At 41.3% G+C, this 16,120-nt stretch overlaps 1 protein-coding gene across 2 annotated transcripts; it reads right to left on the bottom strand.

Moving 5' to 3' along the window:
- Positions 1 to 1,894: 1,894 nt before the first annotated feature.
- Positions 1,895 to 13,006, bottom strand: bend5 (BEN domain containing 5). Of its 2 annotated transcripts, none has more exons than XM_029686196.2 (6): positions 12,715 to 13,006; positions 11,515 to 11,645; positions 10,545 to 10,956; positions 9,627 to 9,775; positions 8,592 to 8,805; positions 1,895 to 8,477 (listed from the first exon to the last, which is right to left on the bottom strand). In XM_029686196.2, exons 1-6 carry the CDS (start codon positions 12,893 to 12,895, stop codon positions 8,281 to 8,283), a joined length of 1,284 nt encoding a protein of 427 aa, XP_029542056.1. In that variant the 5' UTR covers positions 12,896 to 13,006; the 3' UTR covers positions 1,895 to 8,280. The 2 variants fall into 2 exon arrangements, with proteins under 2 accessions (XP_029542056.1, XP_029542055.1); XM_029686195.2 differs by having other exon boundaries at positions 10,485 to 10,956.
- Positions 13,007 to 16,120: the final 3,114 nt, after the last annotated feature.

Genomic DNA, 16,120 nt, shown 5'->3' on the forward strand with positions numbered 1-16,120 from the left:
TGTCAACCTTCCAAAGTCTCTCCAATGAGGAGCTGACAGAACAATGTGAGGTCCTTAGTGTGACACTGCACTATAAAGAACACTCAGACTTGGATGGCAGAGAGCTTGCACAGGAACTATCGAACTTGCCTGACTTGCCATCGAAGACCATGACCCTGCTTGAGCTGATTATATTTATACATGAAAGGGAGATCTCAGAAATGTATCCAAATTTGTGGACTGCTCTCAGAATTTGTCTTACACTTCCAGTGACCGTAGCTGAAGCAGAAAGGAGCTTTTTAAAGCTTTTATTTATTTTATTTTACTAGGCAAGTCAGTTAAGAACAAATTCTTATTTTCAATGACGGCCTAGGAACAGTGGGTTTAACTGCCTGTTCAGGGGCAGAACGACAGATTTGTACCTTGTCAGCTCAGGGATTTGTACTTGCAACCTTTCGATTACTAGTCCAACGCTCTAACCACTAGGCTACCCTGCTGAAGCTCATCAAATCCTACCTGAGGTCCACCATATAACAGGAACGCCTTAGTGGCCTTGCTTTCATCAGTATTAACCATGCAATTGCTGGGCAGATTTCTTATGATGATATAATTGATGACTGCATCAAGGAAGGCAAGAAAGGTCTGGCTTTAGATGGCAGTTGTGCAATTTAGTTTGTGTGTTTCCTGTTTGAAGTGCAATAGTGTAATAATCAGGTTCTCTTCTTTATAAGTGTGTTATTCTATTTGTGTATTTGTGTGATATAGGATTTGTGCAATTTAGTTGCAGCTGTGTTTTTTGTTAGCAATAGGGTAATAACATTTAAAACAATATAAATATAAAAATATATACAAAAATACAAAAAGACTCATAAATATAAAAGGTAAGAAAGACAAATAGAAACCACTTGTAGTAAATAAATACAAATAAGAGAATCCAATTATTATCCAATGAATTATTTGTGTAGTTCCAAATGTCTGAATCAAAATTACAGTTAGTGCAGAATGTTTTTTTTTTGGGGGGGAGGCACTGTGGCTGGAGGGCAGGTAGTTTGCCCCCTGGAGAGCCCTGCGGTTGCGGGCGGTGCAGTTGCCGTACCAGGCGGCGATGCATCCCGACAGGATGCTCTCAATTGTGCATTTGTAAAAGTTTGTGAGGATTTTAGAGGCCAAGACAAATTTCTTCAGCCTCCTGAGGTTGATGAGGCGCTGTTGAGCCTTATTCAACACAATGTCTGTGTGGGTGGACCATTTCAGATCGTCAGTGATGTGTACACCAATGAACTTCAAGCTTTCCACCTTCTCCACTGCGGTCCCGTCGATGTGGATAGGGGCGTGCTCCCTCTGCTGTTTCCTCAAGTCCACAATCATTTCCTTCATTTTGTTGACATTGAGTGAGAGGTTATTTTCCTCTCACCACACTCCCAGGGTCCTCACCTCCTCCCTGTAGGCTCTCGTCATTGTTGGTAATCAGGCCTACTACTGTTGTGTCGTCTGCAAATGTTATGATTGAGTTGGAGGCGTGCATCGCCACACAGTCATGGGTGAACAAGGGGTACAGGTGGGGGCTGAGCACGCAACTTTGTGGGGCCCTTGCTTTGAGGATCAGCGAAGAGGAGGTGTTGTCTCCTACCTTAACCACCTGGGGGTGACCCGTCAGGAAGTCCAAGACCCAGTTGAACAGGGCGGGGTTCAGACCCAGGGCCCCAAGCTTAATGATGAGCTTGGAGGGTACTATGGTGTTGACTGCTGAGCTATAGTCAATGAACAGCATTCTTACATAGGTATTCCTCTTGTCCACATGGGATAGGGCAGTGAGGGTAGGTGTTATTTGAGCGATAACCAAGTTCAAAATGTTCAAAAAGAGAAGATGCAAAATGAAAGGAACTCTGAAAAAAAGAGCCATATGAGTCAAATGTTCTGGTAGAATAAACATCTGGATTTATTTTGTTGATCTGAACATTGAACAGGTGCAGCAAACACAGAATAATGATGCTAAGAGTCAAAGTCGGTTGTATAGCGGAGGTGTGACCGGTTTGCAAGGACATTTATTTTTATAACATTTCCTTTCTGTATAGGCCAGCTCTGGGGTATGGTGACTGTGTGAGGGTCCCCCCCCAGGACACACTGATGAGCCACCCCCCTCCCCCCTTTTCAAACTCTGGTGCCCACGGACACATTCACAGACGTAGGCTCCCTCTACTCCCCCCACCTCAACTAACACAGGAACATGTGGGATCTCAGAAAATAGACTGTTCTTAAAACCCTCTGTGCATGTATCTCTGGCTCCAAGAAACTAGGGATTTAAAAAGACAACATCATTACAGCAGAGCCACAGATATGGAGTACATATAAACATCATATATCTATGGCTCTGGTTCACAGTACTTATTGAACACGCTCTCAATTACCATATTTTGAAAAAATATTGATACGTATATATTGATATAATTTTTATAAATGTATATTCAGCAGCAAGAATGAAGGAGATTAACAAGGAGTGAAACAAAACTATTTTTTTTCAGAGGTCAAATTGACAATTTTTTGACATTCTTCAAATTGTCACATATCAATCAACATGAAGATGTCAGGACATTTCACACCCATCTATTAAACATTTTTACAAGATACAATGAATGGTAAATGTCATATTCTCCTAGAGAGGCAAGTTCACAACCCTATCCAACCCAATTTCCAGCTAAATATTAGAGACACTGCCAAGAAATACCCTAATAATGTAATTGCAATCTGTCTGTAGAAGTAGTCACAGCATTGACCTGTGGCTAACCAAACATTTGCTGAGGACCAAATCTATCTTTAACAGAACTGCCCAGTCCAGTTTGAAATTGGTTTTAGCACAACTGCCCAAATAGCCAACATGCAGCGAAATAATAGCAGTATTTGGATAAATGGTGATCTGAGATGTGCTTATGAAAAGTTACCACCTTCTCAAATCTGAAGCATGCCAAAATTTACAATTCCTAGATAACTGCTTAAAGTATATTTTCAAATAAGCAAGGAACTATGATTTACTTAAAACAGCAGTTGATTTAGCTCAAACCAGAATGTATCTGATAGTATTTGCAAAGTGTAGTTTAACATTTTAGAAATGTGATTTGTCGTTTATTTTAGGATGACCAACTTGAATAACATACAACTTAATGAGAATAAAAACATAGAAAAAATTAGCACCATTTGAGGTAAGAGACAGATCAGTTAACCCGTTTGCTGGTAGCACCATCAACCAGTGAAAAGGAGCAATCAGTTGAAATACATTTTTGGAGACAACTGGGCATCCATTGACAGTAGGCTCTTTAGTAAGCATTTTTACAAAACTGATTTCCTCATAATGATATCAACTGTGTAGTACTGAGGTGTTACGAGTTTACATATACTGTACATTTGGAAATGAGTTATAAGGTATTTTCCTATAGTTTCAAAAATATATACATCATACACGAACACAAGAGAAGCAATGAGGTAGGACAGTGAAGCTAGATGAAGTATACTTGCCAATGAATTGTGGAACTACACTTAAAGTTCCCCAAGCCCCTTTCTCATTTAGAGTAAGCTTAACATTGGCATTTTCTCAATTGGATTTGCCCAACTCCTGCGTCCTCTCCTCTGTCCTCTCTCACCTCCTTTTGAAAAACGTCAAAAGGTAATTGAGGAGAGAGAACATGGATGAAAATACACCTGTATGAAATGACTCCTTCTCCCCTCACGTGTCAACAGGCAGTGACATTTACATAATAATACTTGTAAAACACAAAAAAACATTTAGTTAGTTGTGCAAGATATTTTATAGATGAAAACTGTAACTAGCATAGTTTTAAAACATGTTTTTCTCCGACGACAAAACAAAAGCTGATTCAAAAGGAAGTGTTGTATACTTTACAAATCTTCCGCGAAGGACTCCGGTTTGATACACAACTATTTTTTAAACCTTTAACTAGGCAAGTCAGTTAAGAACAAAATATTATTTACAATGACGGCCTACCTACTCTCTAACCCCTAGGCTATTGTACCTGTCGCCCCATCCTTGATGAAAGGTGGTTATCGAGGAAGGGAGGCCACTCTTCCGTTCACCTACTAACCAATTTACATCTCCTCAACACTTATCGGTTTCAGTGTCATGGAGAGAGAGTGTAGGACGGACTTTTGCTCAAATTAGAAAAAAACATTGTATCCGAGGTGGTGATTTTGGGCTTCATGAATCACACAGCACAGCGAGGAAGAGAGAGCAGTGGGACTCACTGCCATAAAGGTTATGACAAACAAATCTTCCTTGTGAAAAACCTCATATCCACTGCATACCTAAGGAAGTGTTGTCAGTACGCCTAGTGGCTGTGATTAGTAGGAGGAACACTGGGCAGTTTGGTGGGTTAAACCTGGACTGGTCCTCAGCATGTTTTCATGAACGGGTCAGCCTTTCAGTTGACAAGTCTAATATTATATCTTCATTGCTACTTAACCATACCCCCTTTTTTGGCATCAGAAAACAAACGAGTAAACAACATTAACGACATGTGTCACAGGAATTCATCGCGGGCCACACAGCAGAACAGTTTTCACACAAACTAAAAGCTTTAAAATGCATGTAATGTAATACATACTGTGCGCAAGGACCCAACAGGACCATGTTGATCTCTACAGAAATGATAGCAGGACATCTACATATGGGAGAATATTTAAAAACAAAAATATATTTAGTCTCTGTGGTAGCTTAGATAACTCTGGACTAAAACCTTGGCAAGGGACATTTTTGTGCAAGTTCAACCCCCCTCTCCATTATCAGCATTCAACATTTTGGCTTAATATAACCACTCACCCACAACAACACTCAAGATACCCAGCATCTTTACACATTCAGTTAAGAGCACACAATCCAGTAGTGATGCACATTTTCAAGGTCCTTGAATTTGTGAATCACTTTAGATGATGAAAAAGCACAGTACAGTCCCTGCTTGTTTCATATGTCAACTTGCCCAGATCCCCCCAGCCAGTCCCCATGCTGTCTGTTTGTACTAAGCTCAGGGATCCTGCCAGCCCTGTGGATAAGAGCTGCCCTCCCCTGCTGTATAGCCATTCCAATACATGACCTGTCTGGTAACACAGATGGATCCAACGTTTAACCAGAGAGAGAATGGCACCTAGTGCAGTCTGAGGTTTAGCATGCTTCTACTGTCAATAACAGCAAAGCTATAGCAATGCAACAAGATACTTTGCCTATGTTTTCTTAAGCATCATCTGGATGGCCATAGGGATCACTGGCTGTGAGGGCTGAGTGAGGCCAGGCCATGTACTGTATACCTAATGGCCATGCCCACGTTTAACCGTTAGCTGTCTAAAGAGCTGGAGGGAGGGGCCAGTTATAAAGCTTGGCTTTCCTAACAACTAGCTACTCATCAGCACTACAACATACAGGGAAGGTGCAATTTCTCACATTTTAAAAGTTGTCTGTAAAAAGAACAAACAGCAGACTGAGATCCATCCGTGTCCAAAAAGGACTATGTTTTTTGTTGTTGCCGATCATTCAACCAGGATATAATTCCAGCTGAACTTCCAGTGTTCCCAACTTCCCACTGAACCCTAATCTACATCTTTAAAAAAAAACACATCATTGAAATAGTGGGGCCAATTCAAAGCACATAAAAATAACAGTCAAAACATGGAAAAATATAAACAATGGGACAACAGAGCAGCAGACAGAAGATTAGCGCAACATTTTAAAGAACTAGCTAACATACAGTTCCTCTCTGTATAGCTCTACCGTCTGGTTCATACAGGAAGGACAAAAACACATCCTTTACATATTAGTTTCATGCCTAAAGCCCATTCCAATGCCTGGGGAGTGGCATGTTGGTGGGAATAGGCAAACCCTGGGGAATATAAAGCACTGTGTGCCAGAGGCATAGCTTACTGAGGACCACTCTTCACACGTATTCAGTTCATACAAATAAACCAGAACTCAGACCTATCAGGATCATTTAAAAGGTGCATTGATTATTATTATTTGTCTTTTTTCTTCTTCTAAATAGCCAAAATAAGTTGAGACCAAATCAGTTTTGCAAACAAATCCATTTCTTTACAAATGGAGAATCTGTCACAAGAGATTTAAAGTGCGTTCATTGATTGATTTGAAAATACAGCCCGTCCTTAAAATAGGGGAAATTTAACCCTTCCCTTCTCTTCAGTCGATTTATCTGAAGTCAATTTGACCACGACTTTGACCTTTGTGCTAGAGAAAAATGGTTCTCTGTGCAGTAAAGATATATCATTGGTGATCACAAGGACATCAGTATGATCTCCCTGTGATGTTCAGAGGCCGAGGGACAGGGATCTGATGTCATAAATGTTATTAAATCTAATTTAGATTTACGACTTTGGTACAGTAAATCAAACATTTGGCTAAATGTTAAACAGTTGGGTCTATCAACTTAGCATATGAAGCATTTGAAAGAGGACATTCTCAGCTACTGGAAAATAAATACATTTTGGGAGGTTAAAGTCATTTGTGATGTACTAGAGTTGTAGGCCGAATCGAACATAAGGGAAGGGTTATATTGACTCCTAAAGACATCACTTTAAATTGTGGTTTGCCTAGTTTATTTTTCATAGAGATTTTACCGACGTGAGAGACACTTCTTTTCTTTCAGTTTAGATGCTTCTAATCTACATTTGGATACAATATCAAGCATAAAGCCCCAAAAAATGAACAAACATAAAAATTACCGCCAGGTAACAAATGAATTACAATGTCAATAAAAATAAAAAAAATACAGGAGTTTACCATGTTAATGTGTAAGTCGGACTAAAAACTGAAAAAAGTACATGACTTGTGAAAAGAGACTAGTTATATACACTAAAATATCCCCACAGCTTAACAAAACATTGATCGAACTGTAAGAAATACAAAAGAAAAACCATAGACACAAACAAAAACACATAGAAAGTGAAGAGGCAAAAAGGCTTGACAGGCAGACCTGCAGGTGATTCACAGTTAGCCACATGGTCACAGTTAAGAATTCAATCCGCAGCATTTAGTTCCAGGTTGCAGACAGCCAGACAAACCGTTTGGGGGAAAAAAACATTTGAAAAGTTCTGATGGCATGTCATTGGAAGTTGTCACTATATAGCAATTCATTCCCAGTGGTGTGCCTCAAAGAAGAGGGCTGTGAGAGAGCAGGAATCCTGCTTTATCCAGGGATCTAGCCAGAACACTGACCACTGCAGACAACTTTACCCACAGCCAAACAAACACAGTACCTGACAAACTTTCACATTCAGACACCAAAGTGCAGTTTAAAGATATCAGCTTTACTTTAGATTAAAATCACATCTTACTAAATAACTGGAGGACACAGTCCCCAATGATTCCCATAAACATAAAGCCTTTCTGGGCTTCAAATCTTGTACCACAACTTCAAAACAATTGAACGATCTGCAGGACAGCTTGAATAAAGACACTACTACAACAATCACATTTATGTAAACTCAAGTTGGATCTCTCAAGTAGGGTATATACACTGTTAATCATTATCCAGAAAACATATATTCTCAAGACCGTTACACGTCTGATGTGGACAAGCACCACAGACAAAATAATGATAAACCTCTCTTTACCAAACTCTTCATGTTTATTGGTGCTCTATACTATGGAAATCCAAATGGCATATTCCCATGGTAACGAGACCTCAAACCTTGCATCCCATCTAGATGACCACACAGCAATAATCTCTCGGGCAACGGAATATCTGCGCAATGTGGCATGTATCGATTAAGACATGTATATCAGAGAGACCCTGTTGAAAAAGTGCGTATTAACAACCTCCCCACGTCACTTTAAGTACCAATAGCACACACAGAGACTCAACACTAAGGCCTTCAGTGTGGCTAACCTCTGAATCGCGACAAACTAGCATGGTTAGTCAAGAATATCTTCTTACAAATCAGAAGTTATTTGTCAAGGGAAATCACTAAGAATATTAGGACACAACGTCATGTTCTGACACAGAATATTTGGTTGGAGCGCCACTGCATTCTCTCACAACCAGATGATTGATTTAAGAATCTCTCACACCAGTTCATACGACACACCAAAACACTTAACCACTCATTGCATTGATTGACAGGTAAAGCTGTCTTGCAGGTAAAGCTGTCTTACAGCTGATGGATTAGGGCCTTGGACGCCTACTGAGGATCTCTAGTGCTGGCCTGGCACACATGAACCTACCCACCCTCTTCTGTTTCGGCAGTCCAAGAAAAGAGAATGAGCTCTAGTATGGTGACAACTTTTCATCACTACATGCCATCGTAGGTGAAATTCTCCATCTTGACGGTTTGTCTAATGAGCAGCTTCGATTCCCGTCTCTCCTCGTTCTTGATGGATTTGTTGATATCCATAATTTTTTCACAGATGTATTTGTTCACTTTGGACAATCTTTGTGTGATCTCTGCGCCGTCCGCCGTTTCTTGAGACACTCGGTCATACAGACACTCTGCAAAAAAGGGAAAAAAATAAGTGTGTATTGTTCATCAAATCACAGAGATATTCCAAACGTTTTGAGTTGTAAAAGGTGCCCAAAACATCTAACAGGCCTATACAGTTTTACCTCTAACTATTTTGAGCTTGCTTGGGGAGAGGGGGGGCTTGGGAAGGGCATCTTTCTTCTTTTTGGTGGCCACGCCAGTGACACTCCTGTTCTTGAGGGTCTCAGTGCCCCAGATCATGACGGCCAGGTTCTTGGTGAACTTGGAGTCTCCCTGTGTCCGCTGGAGCTGGTGCCACTTCTCTTCCTGAACCCAGATGCCCCCGCCCAGGTGCACCTGCAGTAACGCAGCACAGATATGTAGTGAGGGTCACCTACACTCAGATCTGAGGCTACACTATAACCAACAGCAACAAAGCCCATCCCACAACCATTCAGCCCAAATAAGATATCAAAGGGCCATGTTTCAGCAGCTACATAAATAAGTAAGGGGCAATGGGTTCCAGCCTGGATGAATTGCACTGAGTATTTATAATGGCATAGAACCCCAGAATGACACATTGTGTAAGTCTGCACCAAACAACGCTACAAGCGGAATGACAGACCTGCCCTGAGTTATAGGTGAGCTAATGCTGAGAGCGCCATGTGTGCCACCCTGCCTTTATTACTGAGACGTCTTCAGGATGGCATTCAAAGGCTTTTCTCTTTGCAGCTAATGTGCTTTAGGCCCATGGCCAGCAGACAGGCTTTTCACTGCTCTTAACTTAGAGGAACCCTTTCTCCATTTTCTTTCTAGGGCTACCCGTCAGTCACTTAGATTCCTCTGGTAGAAATAATTAATAGCAGGCAATGTGTGAGAGTTCTAATTTGCTTTTGTTCTTCACGCTTGAACTGAGAGGCTCTCTGCTTGGAACACAAATTCCCCCGTCATGTGAAGCAGGCAGAATTACGTGTGTAGCCCTGCAACCACTAACAGGGCAATAAACAGTGCTGATGCCGAAGCTATAATAAGGAAAATCATCTCAGCCTTGTTTACCCTCAAGGAGAGGAGAAGGCTAATTTAATGCAAGTTTATGTGTAAGGGAAAATGTAATGCTTCCTCCCCATCAAAGCGACCACAGCGAGGAAGATGGGGGGGCTGGAGGTGGTTAGACTCACCTTGCCATCATTAAAAGTGTAGACTGTTCTTGGGGAGGGGGAGTGGCTGGAGCTGGTATTGGCCTCTTCTCTGCACACTTCCTGTGGCTCAATGATGGGCTCCACCACCTCTGCTTTGATTGTCTGAGTGCCATTGTCATGCATAGGCTCTGTATGAGGTGCAAAATCAAAAGTAAAGTTGAGATGCATATCTCTAGGCATACTGAGTAGTGTAGTCTCTCAGGAACAACAAGCCTAGAGCACTAACAGAGGCTTTGACTCATCCACAACAGCATGTGGTCAGGGAGTTCTAGTCTTAGCTTTGGACCAGTACATGCAGCAAGGCTTCCCTGTGCACCGAGACAGCGGGACTATTTTAGCCCAGTAAGCTGGCTTGGTGGCTGGCCACACTAAGCTCTAATGTAGCTGATGAGTTTTAATATCGGTCAGCGCACTACATTCCTGATCCCAAAGCACCCTGGCCAGTCTAATCTTTAGCCTGTCCATTAGACCGCCTGGGCCCCATATCACACCCCAGGGGCCCCAATGCAAAACATGTGCAGCTGGCCATGGAACTGGCTTAAAGGGAAAATCCACTCCATTTTCATATTCGTTTTTGTGGAAGAAGCATTGAGTGAACAAGCACTTGACACTCAATATTTATTTACATTTTTTGCAAAACCAAAGTCACTGATACTGATTCCCCCCCTCCCCCTCTCAAAAACAAATGATAATAACCAATTCCTTCATAACTTCTGGTATCAACTGTGCATCTGATCACTAAAAGCAATATAAGAAGGTACCCAAACCTACAAATTCAAAATCCAGACAACTCTAAATGTGGCTGACACTAGTCTAGTAAAACAGTTTTTTCTTAACCTGAACAGATGTGCATGGGAGGCTGCAGTGAGAGGTGACTGGAGAGTGTGTGTCTCTCACCGCTGCCCAGCCTCATGAGGAGCACATCCTGCAGCCTCCTGTTGAAGTCACGTAACTCCTTCACTTCCGTCAGCAGGCTGCCATACTCCTTCAGCTTCTTGGCCTGCTGGACCAGCTGCCTGCGGGTTCTCTCCAGCTCCTGCTGTAGCCTCCTAACCTCCTCCTCCTGCTGCCTGTAGCTGTGGACCAGCTCCTCATACAGAACCCGCGGTACCACCGCATCCTCAGGCCCAGAGTCTCCCTCCTCTTCTTCCTCTTCTTCTTCCTCCTCCTCCTCCTCCATCCTGTCCTCCTCCAGGTCCTCCTCTCCCTCCATGCAGGAACTCACAGCATTCCTCTCCAGGCGGGCCACCACCGCTGCCAGGCTCTTGGAGGAGTTGGCAGTGGGACGCCCATGGTCCGGTGGCTGAGCCTGTGGAATCAAAAGGGACTTTATGCAGTTAATCATTGTTTAAAGCACAAGGGATATGAATGTGATAATGATGTGGAGACTGCATCATAATTTCATGTGATAAGAGTGATCTGGTGTGTCATAACTGTCATAATTTCAGTCTAATAAAAACACTTATGTTACGAATGTTTGACTATGTATCCATAGCTGTGGGGGGCTTTGTTTGACAAAATGATACAAATCACTGGGAAGAGTGGTGTCATGGAGGTCTTGGATGAGCAGCTCAGAGGATTTGCAGCTGTCCAGAGTGCTACATGTGTTAATCCAGCATATTGTAAAAAATAAAAAATAAATAAAACAGCAGGGGATTTTTAGGAAACATCCAAAACTCAGTTAGTTAAATTATCAAAAGACAAATTACCATCAGTATTCTTCATATTCCTCATGAACCGCATTATATTGGTGAAGAGGTTGAATCACACACCAACAATTTCACAGAGCCCCAAATCACAGAAATGCTCTAACAGTTTGAAAACTATGAATACTAGTTGACTAGCTACATTGCTTAGTTGCACCTACCTTTTTATGTCTCAGTGGCAGTCGTTCCTCCCCAAAGTGGTTCTCAACTGAATTTCCCATATTCCTTGTTGACATTTTCGGAATTTTCATCTTTTTTTGCATTATACTATGTTCAAACTCATCAACGTTATCTGCAAAATAGATCTAAGTGTCAGCAAGCATTTGATATATAAAGTCGAGACAGAAAAAAATTGAAGGGAATTTTCCAGGAGCGTTATGGCAAATACGAGTCAGCTAAAGACCGTTCATCCATGCATCTCATCTCAATCTTGTTTCACCCATCCCTAGTAAACAAGCTGTATGTAGTTTTTGTTTTCTATCCAACTAGCTAATATAGTTAGTTAGCTATCCAGTGTGGACCGAGAATGGTTAGCTAGCTACAGCACGAGAAACAACAACAAACCTAGTTAATGCACTCAACTGACATTAGCCAGGGACTGTTCAAACACGAGGATTAGTAATCTAGCTAAATACCCTAGCTACGGTAGATGTTGAAAATGTATGTGTGGCTGCTCTGTTACACGATGCATGTGTGAATGCATGCACACAACGTTACACTCATATGTGTCAAGGAAACATTATTGAAAGCTATAATAACCGGTGTGATGTATACATATTGTTAGCTAACTTGTATGCAGCTGGCTTGACGTTGTCCGACCTAGCTAGCAAAGGTCGATTGATAGTGATTGCCATCACATCATGAAGCTAGCTAGCTAGCAACCGTGTAGAGGTGTTGTTGTGTATTGCTAGCTAAAATAACTTATCCAATGTTAGTAAACAATCTGGATGAGTAAGTGGCTGGCTAAGCTAACGCGTTAGCTAGCTAGCTGACTGGCTAGCAAGCTAACGTTAATGTCACATAGTTAGTTAGCACACGTTAGATATATTAGCCAACTAAAAACAATGTCATCAAGAAAACCAACGTTAACTAGCTGTACTATGCAAACATGTGATACGACAACAAATGCCGCCCTGAAAAATAACCGTATATAAACTAGGTAACGTTAGCAATAGCATCGTAGCGAGAACATTGTTGTCAGCTTGATAACTAACGTTAGCTAGCGAACTTAGTGTGTTTGACAGGAGACCGAAAAGGCATGTTTTCTTATTCTCTAGGAGCTGTCTAGTCTCACTTTTTCAAACGATTGAACTATTTCAATTCATAAACAGTCAAACAAAGAGAGCACGAAGATAACGTACCTGCAAGGGCAAGAATCTGTGCTTTGCACGGCTGGCCTGTACCATTATCTTCTGTTCTGAGAACCAGATACACCTTCTGATTATCAAAATCTGTTTTGTGCAGAGGTCTAAAATCTTTCACATTTGAAGCGGGTAAAGCGTAACACATATCGTCTTCCAAGAACCTCACAAAAGCATACATTATTTGTCTTTGGTCTTGCACTTTGGATATGGTTGACAGTTTTCCCTCTATAAGTATAAAAAATATATATATATAAACACAAAGGGGAATTGGGAAGGGCTTCTATTCTGCACTCTGCTACTCTGGCCTGGTCTACATCAGTTCAGGATATTAGCCGCGCGCTCCATCACAAGACCTTGCTAATAGAAACAAGAATGAGCTTCTTAAAATTTTCTTAAATTGAAAATTAATGAATTAAATCATTGAAATAATGGAATAAAGTGTATATATTGACTGACAGGTAACAGGCCACACTACCTACACATCTACCCTACATAATATCCTAAAGTAAAGACAATGGCAGGAATTCAATCAAACCTTCATTTTAGAACCTCTTGTTTTCTTTTTTTCCCTTCTTTTTTTACAGTTTTTGCACCATAACGTTTTTTACGCATTGGAAGTACATTTTTGTGGCACAGAAAATGTGATTGATTTAAACCTTCAACTGTAACTCAAAAGGAGATGAAGGATAGCACCTTGTTGGTGATTGTGACTGTCTGCGATAAAGCAAACATTTATACATCACTCATTACAGAAGTTTATTCTAAAGGAATCTTTATTTTGGCATTTGTACAAACATAAATGATGGTTTGAAATACAGTTAAAGTCAACTTCCTCAACTACTGACGATATTCGAGAAACATAGTCCCCCAGTGAGCTGACTACAAGATTTCAGCTTTTTGTCCTGCTGTTTCTTTCCAGATACTTTCAGCTAGAAGAGCAAAAAAACATCATTATTGTAATCAATAAATTCACCTATTACTTTCATTCTGCTTCTGTAGGTTCCATTGAGTCCTCAACCCCTGGAATGAAACCAAGAGAAGAGAAGAAGGCCACAGAGATGATTATCTGGTCTGATCACTGATTCCATTTGTTTGTGGGCGTACAAGTGTGTCTCAGTCAATGTGTTGCCTGGTGTACCTTTTAATCTTTCCCTTTTTTTTTACACTAGATGACGAAGTCCATCTGACAGAAAGGGAACTGTTTGCTATTGTAAAATAGTCCGGTTGTTACACAATGGGATGGATTTCTCCACTTGTATTTTAATAGAGAGTAGCATAGTCGATAAATGGCACTAACAATGTTTTTCTGCTTCGCCAGTCGTAATCGAAAAGTAACTCATGCAGAACTTGGACGCTGTTCTCGTCTGTAATTTCATTGCATTTAAAAAAAATTCAGATCAGACATCAAGGCTTGAGGCATAGGTTGCTGTTATGTTAGTGTGAGTTATCCCTGGTTGAGGGTTGTGAGAGATATGCTGGTCCAGTGGAGAGTTCTCAGACAGAGAATGAGGACAGGTATCTGGATGGCTATTTCAATTATTGTAATAGAACTTGATCTCCTATTCCAATATGGTAACTGCTTTTATCTCTGGGGTTGTGCAAAATACTGCAATGCTAATATTCATAGGAACCTTTGTTGTGTATCAGTTTGTCAATCACTGCCAGCAGCATACCACCCTGCATCCCACTGACACTGAGCAGGGTTGGTCCCTGGATTGGAGACCAGATGCTGCTGGAAGTGGTGTTGGAGGGCCAGTAGGAGGCACTCTCTCCTCTGGTCTAAAAATAATGCCCCAAGGCAGTGATTGGGGACATTTCCCTGTGTATGGTGCTGTCTTTTGGATGGGACGTTAAACAGGTGTACTGACTCTCTGTAGTCACTAAAGATCCCATGGCACTTATCGTAAGAGTAGGGGTGTTAACCCTGATGGTGTCCTGGCTAAATTCCCAATCTGGCCCTCATACCACCATGGCCACTTAATGATCCCCCAGCTTCCAAGCTTCCAATTGGCTCATTCATTCCCCTGTAACTATTCCCCAGGTTGTTGCTGTAAATTTGAATGTGTTCTCAGTCATTTTACCAGGATAAATAAAATAGACAACAATTCTCTGAAATTCTGAAATAGTAAGACAAAGAACACTTTAATAAACAAGACCAGTGAGTCTCACTGGTAGACAAGAGATTTCAGCAGTTTCTCATCTCCAATGAAGGATTACTGTTAATCTAATCTACTGTTTAATTGCTAGGTCCTCAAGCCCATGTCTGGCACAATAATACCGCTCAATTCCAGGAGCTGTTGTCTTGAAGTGTCTCAGGCTTAAGACTGAACTTCCCCTATCCTACCTCAAGCAACCTGACCCCAGCATGTAGCGTAACAGATCTGCACACTATATACTATGGAATGAGAATAGATATAGTTAAAACCATTACAACTATGAAGTTTTCCCCACCCTTAAATACATGAAAGCAACATGTTAAACACACATTTATAGAACAGTTAGAATGTAATACAATGAGGACAAACGCTATTAAAAGAGCACTTAGGCCACATAAAGGATACCTTTTCCTGAAGCTTTGGGAGCAGTTGGCACTGTAGACTTTAGTCAGTGCAGAGTCAGACATCATGTCCTGCCAATTACCTCCTCGCTGCCTCCCTCATTTATCTTTATTGGTGATACATTACCCCGTATTAAAAATAGACATGGGATAATAGCAGTAATGATGTTGATGATGGAATTAGACTGCTGAGACGGACGTCATCTCGTTGTGACTGGAATTTAAACGGGCTTCGCATTATGATCACAGCAGGTCTTTAGTGCCTCCATGCCTGTGTGTTGGACGGGGTTTTCAAGTGGATGTGGGATTTTGGTGGAAACGCTGTGACATTAGGTATTATTAGCATAAGCGCACAGCCAATCAAAACAAAGAACCTGTGCCAATCTGTGCGATGGACAGACGCAAGCACAGGTGTGTCTGACGGCTGGCCAGGGCTGATGGCAGCAGGGTGGCATGCAGAATGCCATGCCCTTGGCCAAGCATATGAGAGTACAGCAGGGACAGCAGGATCAATTGGACAACTATTAGAAGTATGCCTTAAGATCATTTGTTTAAGGGTAACACTCACAGGAAATGAGGGTATGGTAGTAAATCCAAGACAGGCTTTTTAAAACATGGGAGAGTATATTTTTCAAAGGACTATTTACATAAAAATAATGCTTTTATTTTGGGGGGGGGAGTTGTGTCTTAGTAGAGTTCCTTTATTTTGCCTGTTAATGAACATTTCGTTAAAAACTAGGTGACCATGAAGTAGTCAGACTTCCAAACTGACAGAAAGAGCATGAACAAACTTTATTGTGTAACTCCTTCATTAAATATTTAAAGAGGTATCATCGCTCCCCCCGC

This window comes from Oncorhynchus nerka, linkage group LG17 (assembly GCF_034236695.1).
Source record: "Oncorhynchus nerka isolate Pitt River linkage group LG17, Oner_Uvic_2.0, whole genome shotgun sequence".
Taxonomy (NCBI): Eukaryota; Metazoa; Chordata; class Actinopteri; order Salmoniformes; family Salmonidae; genus Oncorhynchus; species Oncorhynchus nerka.

Excerpts from the sequence above, each read along its gene's own strand:
- bend5 (XM_029686195.2), bottom strand. The coding sequence starts at position 12,895 with ATGTATGCTTTTGTGAGGTTCTTGGAAGACGATATGTGTTACGCTTTA. Across the intron at positions 11,646-12,714 it reads ACAGATTCTTGCCCTTGCAG|ATAACGTTGATGAGTTTGAA; the intron begins GTACGTTATCTT and ends TCTATTTTGCAG. Across the intron at positions 9,776-10,484 it reads TCCCATGCACATCTGTTCAG|AGCCTATGCATGACAATGGC; the intron begins GTTAAGAAAAAA and ends CACCTCATACAG.